This window comes from Dermacentor andersoni, chromosome 1, assembly GCF_023375885.2.
Source record: "Dermacentor andersoni chromosome 1, qqDerAnde1_hic_scaffold, whole genome shotgun sequence".
NCBI lineage: Eukaryota > Metazoa > Arthropoda > Arachnida > Ixodida > Ixodidae > Dermacentor > Dermacentor andersoni.
This window is the reverse complement of record NC_092814.1, coordinates 68,658,103-68,675,804: the sequence shown is the minus strand read 5'-3', so window position 1 is coordinate 68,675,804 and position 17,702 is coordinate 68,658,103. Positions and strand designations below refer to the sequence as shown.

General features: G+C 48.7%; 1 protein-coding gene across 5 annotated transcripts in view; it reads left to right on the top strand.

Moving 5' to 3' along the window:
- Positions 1-17,702, top strand: part of kat80 (katanin p80) — a 222,001-nt gene that overhangs the window by 22,029 nt on the left and 182,270 nt on the right. For 4 of the 5 annotated variants that reach the window (XM_055061586.2, XM_055061584.2, XM_055061585.2 and 1 more), the window contains exon 1: positions 17,330-17,574. The exons of the other annotated variant lie outside the window; for it this stretch is intronic. In XM_055061586.2, coding sequence (XP_054917561.1) covers positions 17,451-17,574 — 124 coding nt within the window. In that variant the 5' untranslated portion in view covers positions 17,330-17,450. Of the gene's footprint in view, positions 1-17,329; positions 17,575-17,702 lie in introns of those variants that run through there. 5 annotated transcript variants of the gene reach the window in all.

Below are 17,702 nucleotides of genomic sequence, written 5' to 3'. Positions count from 1 at the left end.
CATCAGTTGTACTTTGGAACCAACAGTATGTGACAGTTTCTTTTGCTTGCTGCGCTCACATTTTGCTGGCGCCCGCGTCTCGCCCTGTACTTTAGCATGAATTGCTTTTAGCTCCCATTGTCGGCGACTTTTAAGTGACCTTGAGCGAAAAGTCAGAGCCGTTATCCGGGCAAGTTGCGAGTCGAAAACGGGATCATCCGGGTATCCAGTCAAAACTTACGAATGTGGTCTCTGGCCCCCGACCCTTTGTACATGACCGCATTATGTACGCTAGTTACTGCCCATACAAGTTACAAAAAATATTGCTTCCGAGTTCTTCCTAGTGTTTGTTCACAACACCACTCAAGCTGTAACTTCTAGTACGCTGAAGTTTTATTTGCCATTTCCAATAGCGACGTTCAAAAGGCACATGCAGGGCACCATACACTTTATTGTCATCTTTTGGCGCTGAGACAGGGTGGCTTGTGCTTTTTTGAACGCCAGCGGTCCGTGAGTTTCGTGGCGCGGGTTTTGCGCCTCCTCGAGAGGCCTCCTTCAGGCGCTTTTTCTGGCTGGACGGTGCGCTGTCTCTCTTGCATCTTTCGTTGCTTGTCGTGCCGCCTTCAGCAGGTCTTCTTGTAGCTGGGCAGCATCCATATGAGCCAGTGCACAGTATGGCGTGGTGCGGTGTGGTGAGGTGTGCCGTTGCGAACGTGCACTACATTCATTTTAATATTGTGGCTAGTATCGTCTCCAACCAATCTGCTTTGCCGGTTGACATTTCATGCTTACATCTACGCTCGATTACGGGAGAGGCAGCTTTTCTTTTAATGTTTGTATCAAATGTATTTGCATAGTACAGTAGAACCCGCGTACAGTGAACCTACGGCTATAGTTAATAGAAGCGCCGGTCTCGATTACACTTGCATAGGCGTCCATGTATATTTTCGTCCGAAACGATGTGAATAGCTGTGCCACCGAAAAAAAAAAACTATAAATATGGGCATCTAAAGCTATCGTTTCCAGATGATGACGGAGTAAACAGTAATCACATTCACCATGGTTTCAACCCACCATTTCTGTAATCGCGACAATTCCTGCATGCCCTAGCTGCCTTGAATTCCTATCAGGGTGGTCACGGTTCTTCTCTATCAGAGAAATGGTGACACCACCCATTAAACGTGCCATGTGGAAGGCTATGAACCTGCGTTCAAATAAAAAGCTAATTTTTGCTGTTTAGAACGAGAATCAACCGAATGCGGCAAGAAAAAAATTAAGTTTAGTTACAGAAAGGGTAAATGGTGAGCTATAGCCATAGTGAAATTACTGATAACAGTGATTATTCTTCTTGGTCCCGGCAGTTTCACTATAATGAGTTTCTGTACTACACTGTTCCGACATAGGTGCTGTCGTATTTGATGTACACGCATGATGGGTCATTTTGTGGATTCCCTGAAGCGACATTGCAGCCCGATTTCATATCTGAAGAAGTAGTTCCCTCCCCCTTGTTTAACAGCCTCCGCGGTGGCTTAGCGGCTATGGTGTCGCGCTGCTAAGCACGAGGCCGCGGGATCATATCCCGGCCGCGGCGGCTGCATTTCAACGGGGCGAAATGCAAGAACGTCCCTGTCCCGTGCATTGGGGGCGCATTAGAGAACCCCAGGTAGTCAAAATTAATCCGAATTCCCTCACTACGGCGTGCCTCATGATCAAATCGTAGTTTTGGCACGTAAAAGCTCCAAATTCAGAATTCACCGTGTTTAGCTTCCATCATATAATGCAAAAGGATCGAAAGTTGGGCGAGTTGGCACGGTATATATATATATATATTGATAGTTTCAATAAAGATTTAATTGAGAGTTAGCGATCGTCCTGTCTGCTAGTATCTGTCTGTGGTGTCACTTCTCGCTACAATCCAAGAATATGTTAGCTTCCATCGAGCGGTGGCTTATGCAGCAAATAAATCTTTGGACGAGGAATTCTACCTGCATTTTTACTACACGAATTATATTTTCAAAGTAGTGAAGGGTGCCAACATCGTTCTGAGATGCCGTAAAGAAACAGAAGATTATGTCGTGTCTGTATTAATTTTTTTTTTTCGCCGCTCGCTTCGAGGTCTTTTCACGGGGACAAGGAAAAGCGAAATGAAGGGGGTCATCGTGTGCTAATGGCCTCTCTCTCGGTCGCGTATGCAGGAGCCGGCGAGCTATTTGTGGGAAGTGCAAGATTTCTGGGCGTCTGGCGGTCGTATACTCTCGCGTGCTGACCTCGACTTGTCGCTGCTGGACGCGCCTGGAGAAGGCGCCGCGCGTGTTCCTCTGGCCGCTGCCGTCACAAAAGCGACCGGCGCTTTTCACGCCTGTGCGGCGGGATACGCCGTTTGCAGCGGCTGCCAGCGAACGGAGAGAACAGTGGTGCGGTGTTGGGAAGTCCTCGTCGAAAGCGCAAAACGGTGGATGTTAATGGTTGCAGTGTGGCCGGTCTTTTTTCCGCGCTTTGTTCTGACGCATATTACGAGCGTTCTTTCTGTTGGGCACGACGCTGAGGCCGAGCCCGTTCTGCAGATCTTGTCATTGCTTTCGTGAATCGAAAAAAGAAAAAGAAATGCTTCTGGTCGCGGCATCCTGGAGACTCACCGCAGCACAGTAGTATGTTCGGAGTCACTTTTTTCTTTCTTTCTCTGCACATGAACGAGAGTGCACGTGTTGTGAATCGTCGAGTGAACTACGCGAAGGCTAGATCGCGTAGCGTTTTAGGCGTGAACCTGAAGAACACTTGCAACAGCGACGATGAAGGCTTTGCCGCCAAGGGTTGCTATTTTGACCGCACGTTACGGCCTGGCCACCTTGTCGCTCGGCGGTATATGTTCCAGGAGCATACCTGTGCACGTGTCCCATTCCACGCTGCTGGCGATGAGAGCCCTTTCGTGTTGCCCGCCTCCGACCTTGGGCGTCTCAATGCCACCCGCATATTGATGGCGGCTGCTTCCCTTTCGCGATCACCTTCATTAGCGACGACACGCCGCGCTGGTGATTGTCTAGCCGTGATGATGTACCGGCGGCGGCAAACAGAAATTTTCTGGCTCCCGTTTCCACATTGCGGAGACTCCGGTTCCCTTTGTTTCTGGCGCGAGGGAAGAGACTTGCTAGCGTCAGCTCGCCTACGAGCTATTGGTATCGTCTCTTAAGGAGCTCCCGAAATACTGGACCCCATAGTTAGCGTATGCCTATCCGTCCTGAGCACGCAAGAACTTTGGGCCGTGTCTAATTTTTGCGCATGCACAGTGCCGCTATAGCTATTTTTCGGGCATGCTGAGCCACGTGCATGTACAATTTTTAAAGCTTTGCTTTTGAGCCATGCTAGTTCGGCCTGTATATCGTTCAGTCCAAGAATCAGTTCATAGACATTTTCGATTCGATACAGCAGTGACTACAGCGATTACCTACTTATAGAGTGTCTGCCTCGCGTTCTCGAGAAGGTGCGAGGTCTGAGTCCTGTTCCTCCCATGTGCCCGCTACTTCTGTCAGCGCAGGGGACCCCCTGTGCGATTCTTGGTTTTCCGCTGTATTAACTGGAAAGAAACCTGCCACCTCGAGATAGCGCACATGAACGGTACGGACGCTTCTTGCAAATTCCATTAGCGCATGTTGTGGAGCATTGGCTGCAGTGCTTGGAAAAGAATTTTGTGCCACCCTTTTAAATAGGTATGAGGGAATCCCGTGCTGAAGCAGAAGACATAGCGTGCGATTCCTCTTGTGATTTCACGTACGACCTCTCGCACTATAGCAACCACCTCCAACAAGTTTTTTTTTTTTTTTTTTCCCGACAGGTGTCATCACGTTCCAACAATTGGCGCAGCCTTCTTTCAAACCCTTCGCACGTCGTATTGAGCACCGCGTCGTACCGTGTATCTCCTCTTTGAGGCTGCGCCACCGTGAGAATGCAGAACTTCGCAAAGATGACCGCAGCAGGCGGCCTGATGTTCTGTTTTTCCTGTTCGCCAGCCCACTACGAATTTATACTTCGTGCTGTCCTTTCTTGTAAATAAATATAAAAAAACCGTGCTCAAGATGCGAACGTTCTGCAATCCCTTGGCCGTACGAGCGCGATATATTACGCCACTCTTACCGAAGAAAGTCGACATCACAAAAGTGATTGTTCCATTGAGCTGTAGCCGAGCGCTATTGTCCAACCATTTATGTTTTCTTTTTTTCAAGTACTAACCTTCGGAGCACTTGGGAAAAACATCCCGCCCTTTAGTGCGTCACGCCGTAACTTAAGCCTTGAATATTTTTTTCTTTGTCCCAGTACTTCCTGGCGGCCTGCTGCGAACGTAACCTCTCCGCCCGAACACTCTAGGACACATGTGTCGAGTCATGTGCGACCGCCATATGCATCGCGGTCGTCGCCGTATTAGAACGTGACACGGTGTACGCTGTCTTTATGCGAAATATATAGTTTTCTTGCGCGACTTAGTGTGCGTTTTGCTCTGCATTGTGCGCTATAATCTAGTTTAGATGAAGTGACCCTGATTTATTTTGCAGTCTTGTGGTCGAAACCATTAATTCAGAAGCCAAGCCATGGTTTTTAACTTCATCATTGGCACAACTGCGGGCGTGTTCTGAAATGCTTTGTTCGCTGGCTAAGGTCAAAGCAGTGCTCGTGTCTATCCAATCAAGTGATGCTCCGTACGGACGGTGGCCGAACCTCCGTCTTGTCGTGAATAGCACAGAACATAGGCGCTCATTTCCCTTGAATATACTCTTTCAGATATGGTCGCCATTGTTGTACGGCGCTAATGTGAGGGCCTGAGCGTTTGAGGTGTCGGGCTTTGTCTGCGTGTAAATGAGTCTTTTTTTTAAATGTGAACTTGGAATTTGTAGAATCCGAGCCAATACGTGGAATAAGTGCGCACTGTGAACACGCGCTCCAAGAAGCACAGTGCTGTGGTCACAGCTTCCGCAATCTGCAGACATGGTATGATGCTGATCAGTCAACGCACGCACACACGCACACACACACACACACACACACACACACACACACACACACACACACACACACACACACACGCACACGCACACGCGCACGCGCACGCACAAAACGTGATGGCTGTGCTGAAGCGTGCTATCTAAGAGCAATTTGAAAGTGCCTCGCACGCCCATAAATCTACAGATAAGAATATGTATTTGCAAAGCGAGGCAGTCGACGTCTATAAAACCACAAGAACCGGCCTGTTTGGTGACCGTTGTTAACTGGACTGGATGTTCCTAAAAAAATTTGAAGGGATCGGTGACTACAATGCCGGCGAAGTGGAGAGCGAAGAGCAACCATTTTTCCCATTTTAGTGCAACCGCTGTTTGTGTATGCACGAACACGGTACGTTTCTGCAAGGACTGTCTGAGATTATCAATAATATATGATTCGAAACAGTCATTTATACTGTCCAGTCTTCATGTGACAGTGGCGGACAACACAATTTACGCTATAATCGTCTATGTAGCCTTTTCCAGTGAGCTCTTCCGGCGTATTAACGCACAGCAGTTCAAAAAGCAGGTCCTATCTCCTTCAAAAGAAACCTTTATGCATACGATTCGGGTAACAAATTTCGCTAAATTATTTTTCTAATAATTGGGGTTTGGGAGAAAACGGTGCGTTTCCAGAATTCAAGCCAGCCAGTACTCGAAGCATAACATTTAGCTATAAATTATTGGCCTTAGCAGCACTTTCAAGAAATGAGGACTCGAGGTGGGCCGTGTAAAGCATTGTTCTAGTTATGTTTTCTGTGCTGCATTTCTCCATAGTGCGGAGACGTAACGGGAACAGCAATGCATTTCACTGGAGATTTTTAGTATATATTTCTTCAAATTGGTTTCTAGCGAGATGTGCTTTGAATACTAGCTGACGCCAATTCTGCAATTTCAACATGGCCGTTATAGTCGGTAAGTAAAAGTTAATTTAACAAGTATTGATCATTATTTAGTGTATAGAGGATTGTCGCGCTGATGTCCGTTGCTGCTACAAAGCTTGGGTCAGTAAAGCGTTTTTTTTTGTTTGTCTTGAACCCTCCATATTTAACAACCTGAAAACAGGCGTCGCATAAACACCCAGTGTATGCACATATGGCGTGAAAGGGAAACGGTGCAGTTGAGTCACGTTTCTACGCAGTATGTAGTACATACCAGAATATCTGCTACATGCAGTATGTATGCACACTGCGGAAAACTTCGAAGCTGTGTTCCGTTCCGTGCGAACGCATCGCTTGTCTCGCCTGGGCCGAGCGCAAGCGCAGTTAGATGATTCCGTCGTGCTTCGTTCTCATCTTGGGCTACCTGTACTATCGGGCCACAGTGAAACGCGAGCGGAGAAGAAACAAATCGGAACGCCTCTCGCCTGTTGTTGCTCGGAGGGACTATGTGGTTGCGCTAAGTAGCAGGTTACTGAACATTCTGTTGCCCAAGAAGCGTTTTGTTGCCCATTCGAAATGTAATCGTGCCAGTGTAGCAGGTATTGGGGAGCAAGGAAAATCTTTCTCGCTTCATTGCACTCCACTAGTTAGTGCAGTCACTTGTGGCCCAAAGATGGCGTGCGGTGCCGCGTGGAACCCCCGATCGGTCGCATCCGCGTGAATGCAGGCAACAGCGGTCGCACGAGGCCCATTATTTTTTCGGCCAAGAGTACCGCGGCGGCCGGTGTGGAAGAGCAGGTCCGTGCGCGCTGTTCGCGATCGGTCAGCGCTCCGCTAATGAGACACCAGCGGCGGGGGGAGCGCATGTTCGGCCTTCGGGCGGGCGCGCACACGCGGCGGGGGCCACCGGCGGTGACTCGATGACGCGGTGGGCGCCGCGGAATGCCTGCCGTGGGCGCGGGCTCCCGTGTGGGCGCGCTGGGCGTCGGCGGCGGCCGCGATTGTCCCAAACGAAGCACACGCGCCCGGCATGGCGAGCACTGGACGGTCGCGGTTTCCTCTTTTTCGTTTGCCTCGTCCGCGCTGTCCCGTCATGCGGAGCTGCAAATTATACTTCCGGGAAGTGGGTCGCAATGAGGGTGTACCTGTGATCAAGGGATGTGTTGCCTTTGCGGTCTCGTTTTTTCGTTTCTTGTTCGTCTTCTGCATGATCGTCGCTCTTGTACCGCTTGAAGTATTTCTCTGAACGCTGCTTCGCCCTAAACGGCGCGGCGGAATATTGATCTATTCCGGTCGACGGCCCTTCGTGAATCGCGGCTGCACACGTGCAGTGATAACAAACCTCGTCATTCGCAGCCTTTTGTTCAGAATAATACGCGCATTATTTCCTCGTTTCAAGAGCATCGTCCACTTAAGCGATGGCTGCTGTCTCGCTTAGCGATATCAGAGTTGGCAGCGCCGAGCGATGCTTCCGCGAATCGACGTCTCTGCGGCTCCCGCGCGTATTTTTTCGCGACGCCCTTGTTTCACTGTTACCAGCGTTAACTGTTTTGCGCGCGGTACTTAATAGACGCGGAACAGAAACGCTTCTCTGGTCATATACATCCACGCTCCGTGCGGGCTTCCATTGTAGTTTTGTTTTCAACGCGTAGATAAACACCGATATTTCCTTTCATGTGTAACGACCAGTATGCTGTAGCAGTGTTGCAACTTCCAACGTTGTCTCTGCATCTGTCATTGCTTCTTCAGAGGTTGTTAGTGGTTAGAGGCGTCTGGCACACCGTCAGACCGTCATCGGACGTGCAATGTTTATGTAATGTAACTACCTGCAGTACACTTCAAAAGTGGCAACACTTCATTATGCGCTCATGTTAATGGTAGCAGTCTTTGTTCATCAGGCTTTCGTGCTGCTACCGTTAAATATGAATTGACCTACATATTAGCTGTAAAACTTAAATAATTTGCTGTGGTATGGGAAACACAAAATGAGCACGACATCTAACACGGTGTATTTGTTTCAACTTTTTATTTCGAACAGGGAATGCGTAATCTGACACCAAGAAAAGGTGAATAACATGCATAGGCTCACCGTGCTTGAGCGCCGTTTAGCCAAAGGCCGCTCATTTTACATGGCCTTCCTGTAGCGTGCCATCCGCGTGGCATGGTACTTTGATATGGCCGGCTCGAAAGGTTCGCTCCGTTACTTTGGTGCGCGCGATGAAAAAAAAAAAAAAAAAGAGAGAGAGAGACAGACAGAGAGCGAGAGAGTCCTGGAGTACGTATCATAAATTGCTGCTTTTGGTGCGAAGTCATGTCCCGCATTAATGTTACGGTAAGTGGGTAAATGCATGTCAACAAAGCGACAAGAACAATCCAAGTCTGACCTTCACTCGAGAGAAGCGAAATTGTGTTTTTCACGCTAGCACGGTTTCGCGTCGCAGCGTAACATATTTTTTCTCCTTTTTTTTTTTCATACATCACAGAATTTCTAAAAATTGCCTTTGGAAAGTAGCACATTTCTAATCCTTTAACTGGATTGCTCGAAGAGGCTGACTATATTTGCACAATTACTCGAAATGCTTAATTTAAATAAATATTCACTAATTGTTTTTAACTAATTACTTTAGGGCACTTATTGCCAATCACGAATTGCAGCTGGTAAATTTGCAAGGCATATTCACTCGGAAAAATTTTGAGGGTGGCACGGGTTTTGAGATCCACGCCGTCAAACTTGCGGTAAAAATGCACTGTTCCCCTTACTTTTTCCACAATACTTTTTTATGCATTGAAGCACGATAATAACTGGGTCGCCAGTGTATTTGGTCGCACACTTTGGGAATTAATATCTTGGAACGAATTGTCAGGATGACACCAGATTCAAGTGGATGCTTTGCGAGCTTACCGGCTACAGTTCGTAAATTGCAATATCTGCCGTAAAGTAATTAGCCAAGAAATATAATGAGCACCATTTCGTTTGAATTAGTTGATAATACGTTTCAATTTCTCGCGCAAGTAATCTCCGCTTCTTTGAGTAATCCAGCTCAAGGACTGGAATTGTACCATGCATGTGCCGTAGTCGATCTTTACAAATTCTGTATATTCAACCCACGAGAGGCACTGTGTCGGCTCAGGGTTAAGAATAATTTTGAACTGTCACCTGCAGCTACTAACGGGTGGTGTTTCACCCGAGCGCTACGAAAGTTCAAAGACGCGCTCTTGCACTTTCAGTCCCCGTACACGAGTGTCATGCACGCTCATAAATAGTGTCAAATAAAACATATTAAAATGAAAAACGCGTGCGTCGAAGCCATCCGACGACCGGACACGTCGCTGCTGCGACTGTTGGAACAAATCTGATGGAACCTCTTGGAAATTTGTTGGGCGTCGTTGCCGTATACGGCGTTGGCTCGAACACGGAATCGTTTTGGTTCGCGCTTCGGGCGGATGCGTACGGGGCGGCGTGAACGCAGCTGGCGATGTGCGTGAGCGGCCCCATCTGTCTCTGGTCGCGAGCTCGTTCAAATGAGCTCCCTCCGAGAATGGACGTTTTCATCGGCAGCGCCACATTCCGTTGCTGTGGTCGGCTCTCCGTATTGCGGGGAGCGTCCGCTGTGGGACACATGCGTGGAAAAACACTTCAGCGAACTCGTCTCCCAGGCGGAGGAGGGTAGGTGTACGACTGCGTGGGTGCACGTTCTCCGAAGCCCATGGGCCAGCGCCGGTGACGTTGCCGAGGTGCGTGTGGCATTGGCGCTGGTGCCAAGGTCGCCGTGCGTCAGCCATAACGGGAAGCCCTCGCCGAGGCTATGGGCTGCAGCGGGCGACTTTGCGGTGGGCCCCTCCGTTTATCACCTCCCCTGGATCGGCCCAGAGCTTCGACCCTTTTGTGTGACGGGGATTGCGCCGCGCGTTCTGTTCGTTAACAGTTTTGACAGGCAAATACTGTGCCGCGCGACGTGACATAACCGCCGTCTCTTTACGCCAACGCAGCATTATTGAACCGCCCTCCGTAGCTGCTTTTCACCACGTCATTGCGCAACATTTTTCGTGACGCAGTGGCGTATAATCATCGGTGAGATGAGCGTTTTGCTTATTGGTTGCTTTAGAATCGCTTGAAACATGTAGAGGGTCTGTCTAATTAGGATAACTGCACTGAGCTTTATTTGGAACAAAGAATTAATGCTCCCGTGTACACGTGGCCGCCTCGCTTTTGTCTGCCAGATAATTGTTTTCTCTTTGTATCATAGACAGGCACCTTCGTTTCAAGCGTCTTGTTTGGATCGCAAGTCCGCAATCTTATGCGAGACAAGGTGTTTGATTATTCAGGACGGATGCCCTCAGACGAAGCAAGTGCATAGTGAAGTCCGAGTCAGATGATGATAACGTGTAGTTGGGCCAAATGCGAGTAATGTCAAATCAATTATAATTTAGATATAGCCGATTTTGTTCTGTTCTAGCGTTACTACTTTATGTAATGGCCCCAGAGCTAAATGTTCGCTTGAAATACGACTTTCACTTTAGTCCTGACCGTGACATCTTTGTTTCGGAAGGCAAAGAAGTGGGAGGAAAAACAAAACAAAAACAGAACAGCGAAGTCAGGTTTCGGATCGTGCTTGAACGTTTGCATGAGTCCATAGGAGACGTATGCCGCAGTATCCCTCATAGCATGACGGTTAAATTGTAAATCGAAACTCTACTACTAACACTGCCCTTGCACTGTACGGTACTATAGCTACCTTATATAACAACTTATGCACTTCGTGCTGCGTCGGCTCCGGTGTGTGTGTTGCAGCCATATCGTCAACGTCTATGTCGCCGAAACGTTAGGCATTCGAAGAAATCGAGTAACAGCACGGCATAACGGGACGTGACTGAGACAGACGAAGCGCTGACTTTCAACCCGTCTTTCGTCTGCCTCAGTCACGTCCCCTTGTCCAGCGCTGTTACTCATCTTCTTCTGACAGGTATACCAGCTAGTCCAAGTTAGCACGTTAAGGCATCCGAACCTTCATTATACCGACCGTACGAGTTTTCTAGCCTTTCGCATTGTTGTGCAAGGTATAGTTCTCGTTATTCTGGCATATGAAACGTTTGCAGGAGTCCAGAGCTCATTGAAACTAGCTCGCGCAGTTTGTATACTGTTGCAGATAAAGATATGAGGTTTCTGCGAGACGCCTCGTGATCCGCAGTTCGTGCGGAGTGCCCACGTGTCGACCGGAACGCTTGCTGCTCTCCAGGACAGGATGCTGAAGTCTGCGTTGTTTCTGCGCGCAGAGGTGCGTGCCGCTTTGTGCCGCGCCAGTTGTTGCGTTCAGGTGTTTAGCGCTCTACGGCGAGAGTCAGCCTTCACACGACTTGCCTCGCGCGTGCGAACACTTGCGTATACCCTGGACTGTTTTCCGCCGGCGTGTTATGCCCCTTGAATGAGGCGGACGGGCTTTGTCCACGTATACTGCCAGTTGTTTGGCGCGGGGAACGCCTTATACCGGCGATTGTACTACGTCGGCGCATTAGCTTTGTGCTGCGCTCGAGATAACGGTGTTTCGTCGCACGGGGCGCATCAAGAGCGCGACCATGCACTTCTAGCTGTCGACAGCTCTCGCGAAAGTTTCTGCTATACACTCGAGGCATGCCGACGATGAAAGGGACGTCCCAGATACGGCGCAGGGCGCTTTAGCCCGCGGCGCGAGTGTTTTTATTGCATCATGGCCCTCACTGGTCCACCCCCCCCCCCCCCCCCCCTCTTTTCGGTGTGGGGGTATTTTTCTTTACGGCGCTTCGTGACTGACCGGCTTGCGCTTTTCGTGTGCGCAGCAGGGTCGTTGCTTGCCGGGGTCGGCCGGGCATCTGGCTTGATTGACCCTGGGCAGCGTCAACAGTGAAGAAGACCTGTCCGACTTTACAATCTGTCCACTTGGATTTCCGGTCGCAGTGCCCCTTCTCAACAGTGTGACTGTGCGCTGAGGCTCTATTCTCGACGCGCATGCATGCACGGCCGCCATTATCCGCCATGTTGGCTCTATGATTGGCTGTCATGACGTCATGTGTTTTTAAATTTGTGCCGGGAAGCGGAAGATTTACAAAACGCAATTGAGTTTTCATCAAGATGACGAAGCGTGGCGTGGAGCTGCAGACTCTTTCGAATAAAACTTTTTTTTTTCGTCCTTGGAAGCTACATAGCGATGTTAATGCTCAAAAAAAAGAACGTGATTGGTATAGCTTGCACAAGTCCGCGCGATGCATCTGCAATTTCTCGAATATGTTGTGGTGATCCAAGATAGCCGCCATGTCAGCTTGTTGATTGGCTAACAAAATACCACGCGATGAGCGTCATAGGAAGGGCCGTTTCATAAACGTCAATTTGACATTGGGTACCTTGTGCTGGGCCGCCATTGCAGAGGTTTTCCGCCATAATTTGTGGTGCGACCAGCCACGTGAAACATGCTAATGAGCAGACGTATCCAATGGCGCCGGGAGGCATGTGTATCGCCACATTTTCCCCGTCGTTAGAGACCATGAAAATGTTTGTCCATAACGCGTGCTCATAGCACTTTTATCGCTCTCGGGGTGTGCTGGCATTTGTGTTTTGGGCCATCACTTCTAATAATAAAAAAAACCAGTTCATTTGAAATAATATTAGTTGTACATTAGAAACATTCTGCAACTTTTTGCACTTTTCACTGCTGCGTTCGTATTGTAATCAAGATTAACGGCTTCTCACATCATCAGGGGTTATGACAACAGCGGCTCTTTAATTTATAGAAAGAAATGTACGTACGTACTTGTGTGGCTCCGTTCTTTAAGATTTGTCAGAGCCTGAATCGGCCTAAATTTCAAACCAATTTATACTTTTTTTTTTTAATGCAGAGGGTAGTAAGACTCCTCAAACCCGCCGTAGTTGCTCAGTGGCTATGGTGTTAGGCTGCTGAGCACGAGGTCGCGGGATCGAATCCCGGTCACGGCGGCCGCGTTTCGATGGGGGCGAAATGCGAAAACGCCCGTGTACTTAGATTTAGGTGCACGTTAAAGAACCCCAGGTGGTCGAAATTTCCGGAGTCCTCCACTACGGCGTGCCTCATAATCAGAAAGTGGTTTTGGCACGTGAAACCCCATAATTAAAAAAAAGAAGACTCCTCAAGCATGCATAATTGCTGCTAATTCAATGGTTCTGCATATCCATGGGCCCGTGGCGTAATGGTTTCAATATCGGGCGTCTGTGCTAGAGGTCCTGTGTTCGAATCCTGCCGTCGGACAATTTTAATAATGTTCATTCAATGAAGTATTGCTCAGTAATTTGTTGAAATGGAGTTTACAAAGTCAGGAAGCCGCTTGAAGCCAGCAAGACGAAGTTTAAGTAAATCCGTGTACTTCCCATAATTCCCATGCTGCCTGAACCTGCCCCCATTGCAGCTCCCGTAGACCCTAGAGCCAGTGTTCCCTCTAGTAATTACTGTATGAAGCTCTATGGGTCGCGTATGCTGTCGCAGTGTAGAAAGCAGGCGCATGGCGCCGATATACGATGACTCATTCAGTTTCTCGGAAACACGAATCCTGGCTAATGAATCGGGCGACGGAAACGAGAGGCGTTTTTGACGGAATAATCATACGTTTTGCGCTAGCTGCTTTATTTTTGCTGAGGAGGAAAACTGCTTTGCTTTATCAAGAGCGTTAGGTTCAATGCCTCGATTTCATTTTGTTATGCGGAACGTCGTTTGCGTCACGTTACGAAAGCTGATCGGGGCATCAACGCCATTTTGCACGTCCAGAATTGAGCCTCTGGTCGTAACACAGGCGCGTGTTAATAATCACTTGCGTTGTAGGAGCAAGTGTAACACGTTTCCTTTTGTGATGCCACCCTGTTCGTTTCAAATTAATGGCCTTTTATTCTGTGCGATGCACTTTGCCCGTTGTTGTCTCTTGTGCCGTGAAAAACATGAATACGACTGGCCGCTCGGTGTTGCGCATCTTTCCATCGAACTTGTTTGATTCTACAGTGTCGGTTTTGTTGGTGCGCATTTCGCGTCAGTGTATAGACGGAGGGAAAAAACAAACAAAAACTAGCGTATGAATAACCTGAAATCCCACAAATGAGAGCCTTGCTTTGAAAGTGGAGACTTCCTGGCTGATAAGAGCCGGCCAGCTGAGCAAGCTGCCTCTATTGTGAAACAAGCAGAACTCCGGACGAGAGTGCAACTCCCTGCTGTGTGGCATATCCCCACGTGCCCTGCTATCGTCGTTGCCGGCACCTCCTTCTGTTATCGTTTCTCATTGTTGTGCGAGCCCCTTTGCCGGCGCCGCCAGTTAGCCTTTCTTGCTTGCTTTTATGGGGCGTCGGAAAGCCTATACGACGAGCTGCTACGGGCTAGACTGTGCTGGATACTGATAGCACATCTTAACAATAGCGTTCGTCCGCAATTAAGTCCTTTTTTTTTTCTCACCATGGTTGTGATCAGCGCCTGGTCGAACTGCAGAGCTGGGTTCTGTCTGCCGACTCGCCGCTGTGCGCGTCCGCCATTCCGCTTTGCGCCATTTCCGCTGTGGTGCGAAAATGGCGTTGGTGTAACGTTTGAGGTATTCCGTCTGTAATTTGATACCGGTCAGCTTAGCGAGCAACCAGAGGGACGTTCAAAGCGATCGCTAACTATTCCCGTAAAGCAGCTGTGCTATGCAAGTCATGCTAGTCCCCGCGTATTTGATCACCGTCTGAGGCGCTCGACATCAACGGTTAACCTTGCTATCATTTTCAACGCCCTTTGGGCGAAACAGCATTTTTTTTTCTCCCACAGCGCCTTTCTTAGCCTATGTGGAATGCAGTTCAAAACAAACATATTCCGTAGCTTATTTCGAGGATGGATGTCTCAAAACCGGTAATATCGTCAAGCTTCCTTCCTACGATGCGGACAAGTTTTTCACTGACTCGTCTCACATCCGCAATAGCAATATGTGCGCTAAAGCTGGCAATTAGTCATTTAGTGAAATGTTCTTAAGAAATGCATCAGCATTTCTTGTAAATGTAGTGTGTCCCCCGCTGCTATGAGTTAGACCAGCGAAAGTAATCTTTTATCTAATATCACCCATTTTTCACAACTCGGGACAGTAGTTGCTGAAGCATGTGTGTACAGTCGCGAGCAAACGTTCTGAAAGACCACAGATGCTCAAAAAAAAAAAAAAAAAAAAAACAAGTGTCCTTTCACTCTGTGAAGAAGGATGACCAACGAAGCTGTGTAATAATGGCGCACTGCACCTCCGCCACGGGTCGGTCCGGCATTGCTCTATCTTCGGGATTTTTTTCTACACGCGGACACGATAGTGGGGAAAGTAATCCTTAACAGCTTCGCCATTAAAAAAAAAAAAAGAAAAAAATCGCAGCCATGCATACTGTAATCAGATGGTACAACCTATCAATACTTGTTGCTGGGCGAGTTGGTTCATCTTATTCCGCGAAGATGCAACCAGGTGCGGAAAAAATATTTAGGTCAGGAAAGAGCGGCACTTGCAACTAGTTTATTGAAAGCAGACGGGATCATATCTATGATCTCGTGCGCACGTACGCTTGCGCACAATACTCAAAGTTTGCCATCGCTATCCAATCATACAGTGCAGAAACTGTCGTTCAGTGCTAGGCAAAGCCACAGATGTATCGCTGACACAGACGTCACGTTTCATGTTAATGAAATAGGCCTCCGTTAATTCCCGTGTCAGGGGAATCTTTGCTTTTATCAAGAATGTGGATATGGAAAAGATCTGTCGCACTCGTGCAGGAATCGCAGTGCATAGGTGAATGTGCATTAATCTTATTCTTGGCAGACAGCTCGTGCTCTCTTGCTTTATCGTTGATGCATCGGCCTGTTTGGCCGATATACACCCTGCCGCAATAAAGTGCTATTTCAATTACCACACCGACCGCGCAAGTAACATACAGCCTTGTATGATTTTTACCACAAAAGCTCAGTTTCTGCGGGTCTGAGATGCGTGGGAACAGTCCACCAAGCTTCCCTGGAGCAAAAAAAAAGTCCTTTGTACCTGATGGCCAGCTTCTTTAAAAAAATAAATTAGGGGGTTTTACGTGCCAAAACCACTCTCTGATTATGAGGCACGCCGTAGTGGGGGACTCCGGAAATTTCGACCACCTGGGGTTCTTAACGTGCACCTAAATCTAAGTACACGGGTGTTTTCGCATTTCGCCCCCATCGAAATGCGGCCGCCGTGGCCGGGATTCGATCCCGCGACCTCGTGCTCAGCAGCCCAACACCATAGCCACTGAGCAACCACGGCGGGTGGCCAACTTCTTTAAATTGTGGGCCACTTTATGCATGTACAGAACAACATGCGGCCTTTTTTTTTCCATTGCCGGCTTGGCTTTCCGCTTACCCTTCAATTTTTGAAGGAGGGTTTCCGCTACTGCAACCTTGATAGAACAAGGATATCCGGCTGATCGTAGCCGTGCAACCTGATAGTTCAAGCTTTACTGCATTTTGTGAGAACAAGACCTCACCAACGCCGCCTCAAGACACTGACTCAAGACGCGCTCTTTCCTGTCCTGAAGCTTTTTTTCCGCCCCTGGTTGCGTCTCAACTGCGCTGAATAAAATGGTATACAGCCTACGTGCGCTGTTCGACCGATGTATCGAGACCATTCCCCTTTGCGCGGCTGTGCTAGAAGAAATTAGATATATATATATATATATATATATATATATATATATATATATATATATATATATATATATATATATATATATATTTGCTAATGCTGCCGTCGTATCTCGCTTGAAATGCTCCGCATCCGCAGGACGGTTCAAGTAATTTGCGTGCAGTCAGGCATTGGGTAGGGTCGCTCTGAATTGAGCTGGCGGCCTTCGTTTGTTTTGCACACATTCAGTTTTTGACGTTCGTTATGTTATCGCACGATTCACAGCCAGCTTATGCGTTTGCAGTTACTATGGCGACGAGGCCGCATTTTTGTATTTATAGCTTGATAATTCTGCGTAGACTCTGACGTTTTTGTATAGAAAGGACAGATATTTTCATATATGCAATTTAGGAAAATAACTTCTACCGTCATATATTTGAGCTCACTGAACATTTCATTGTTTCCTCAAAGGTCAGCAAAGGTCTAAATATTCGCTGACCCTCGAAAGAGTTCTTGAAACGATGGGCAGATCGTTGTCTACATGGTCTTGCAGGCTTTACGGTCTCTTGTTGACACCACTCAGCAATAATTTCTCTCCTCCTTTTAGGTGTGACGATAAGCATTAGGACTCGGAGGCTTTTACGAGAAGGAGATCTGGCGCCCCTCCTTCTAATTATAGCCTGCGCTCCCCACCTGAGCCGCGCACTGAAGGGCCTCGTAAAATGACGTGTGCGCTGGGCGTGCCTTAGCGGTGCTCTCGGCCGCGTTCTGTGCCTCTTCGCGACGAGCTTCGATCGCCGCCGCTGTTCAGGTGGCGCTGTGGCGGTTGTTACGGCGGCGGCGTGTCGCCGTGTGGGCCCTCGTGGTCGTCAGGTGCTCAGTGACCGCCTGTGCTTTGCGGTGAATCGATGGCCGGTCGCCCGTGAGCCCGATGACGACGGGCCTCGTGGCTGCGTTCCCGCCTGTGCCCATGGCCCCGCTCGGGAGCCAGCTGGCCGGCGGCCGGCCGCTGCCCTGGCTCCAGCTCGAGACCACCTCCTACTGCGTCGGCGTCGGTGAGCACGCGCCCCTGTGTGCAGTTCCGCTCCCTCGATTTGCTCCGCCTTCGCGACGCCTTTCGTCTGTCTCGCCGCGTGCACGTTCTCGCTCGGCCGAGGTGGCTGCGTGGCTACACTGTAAAAAT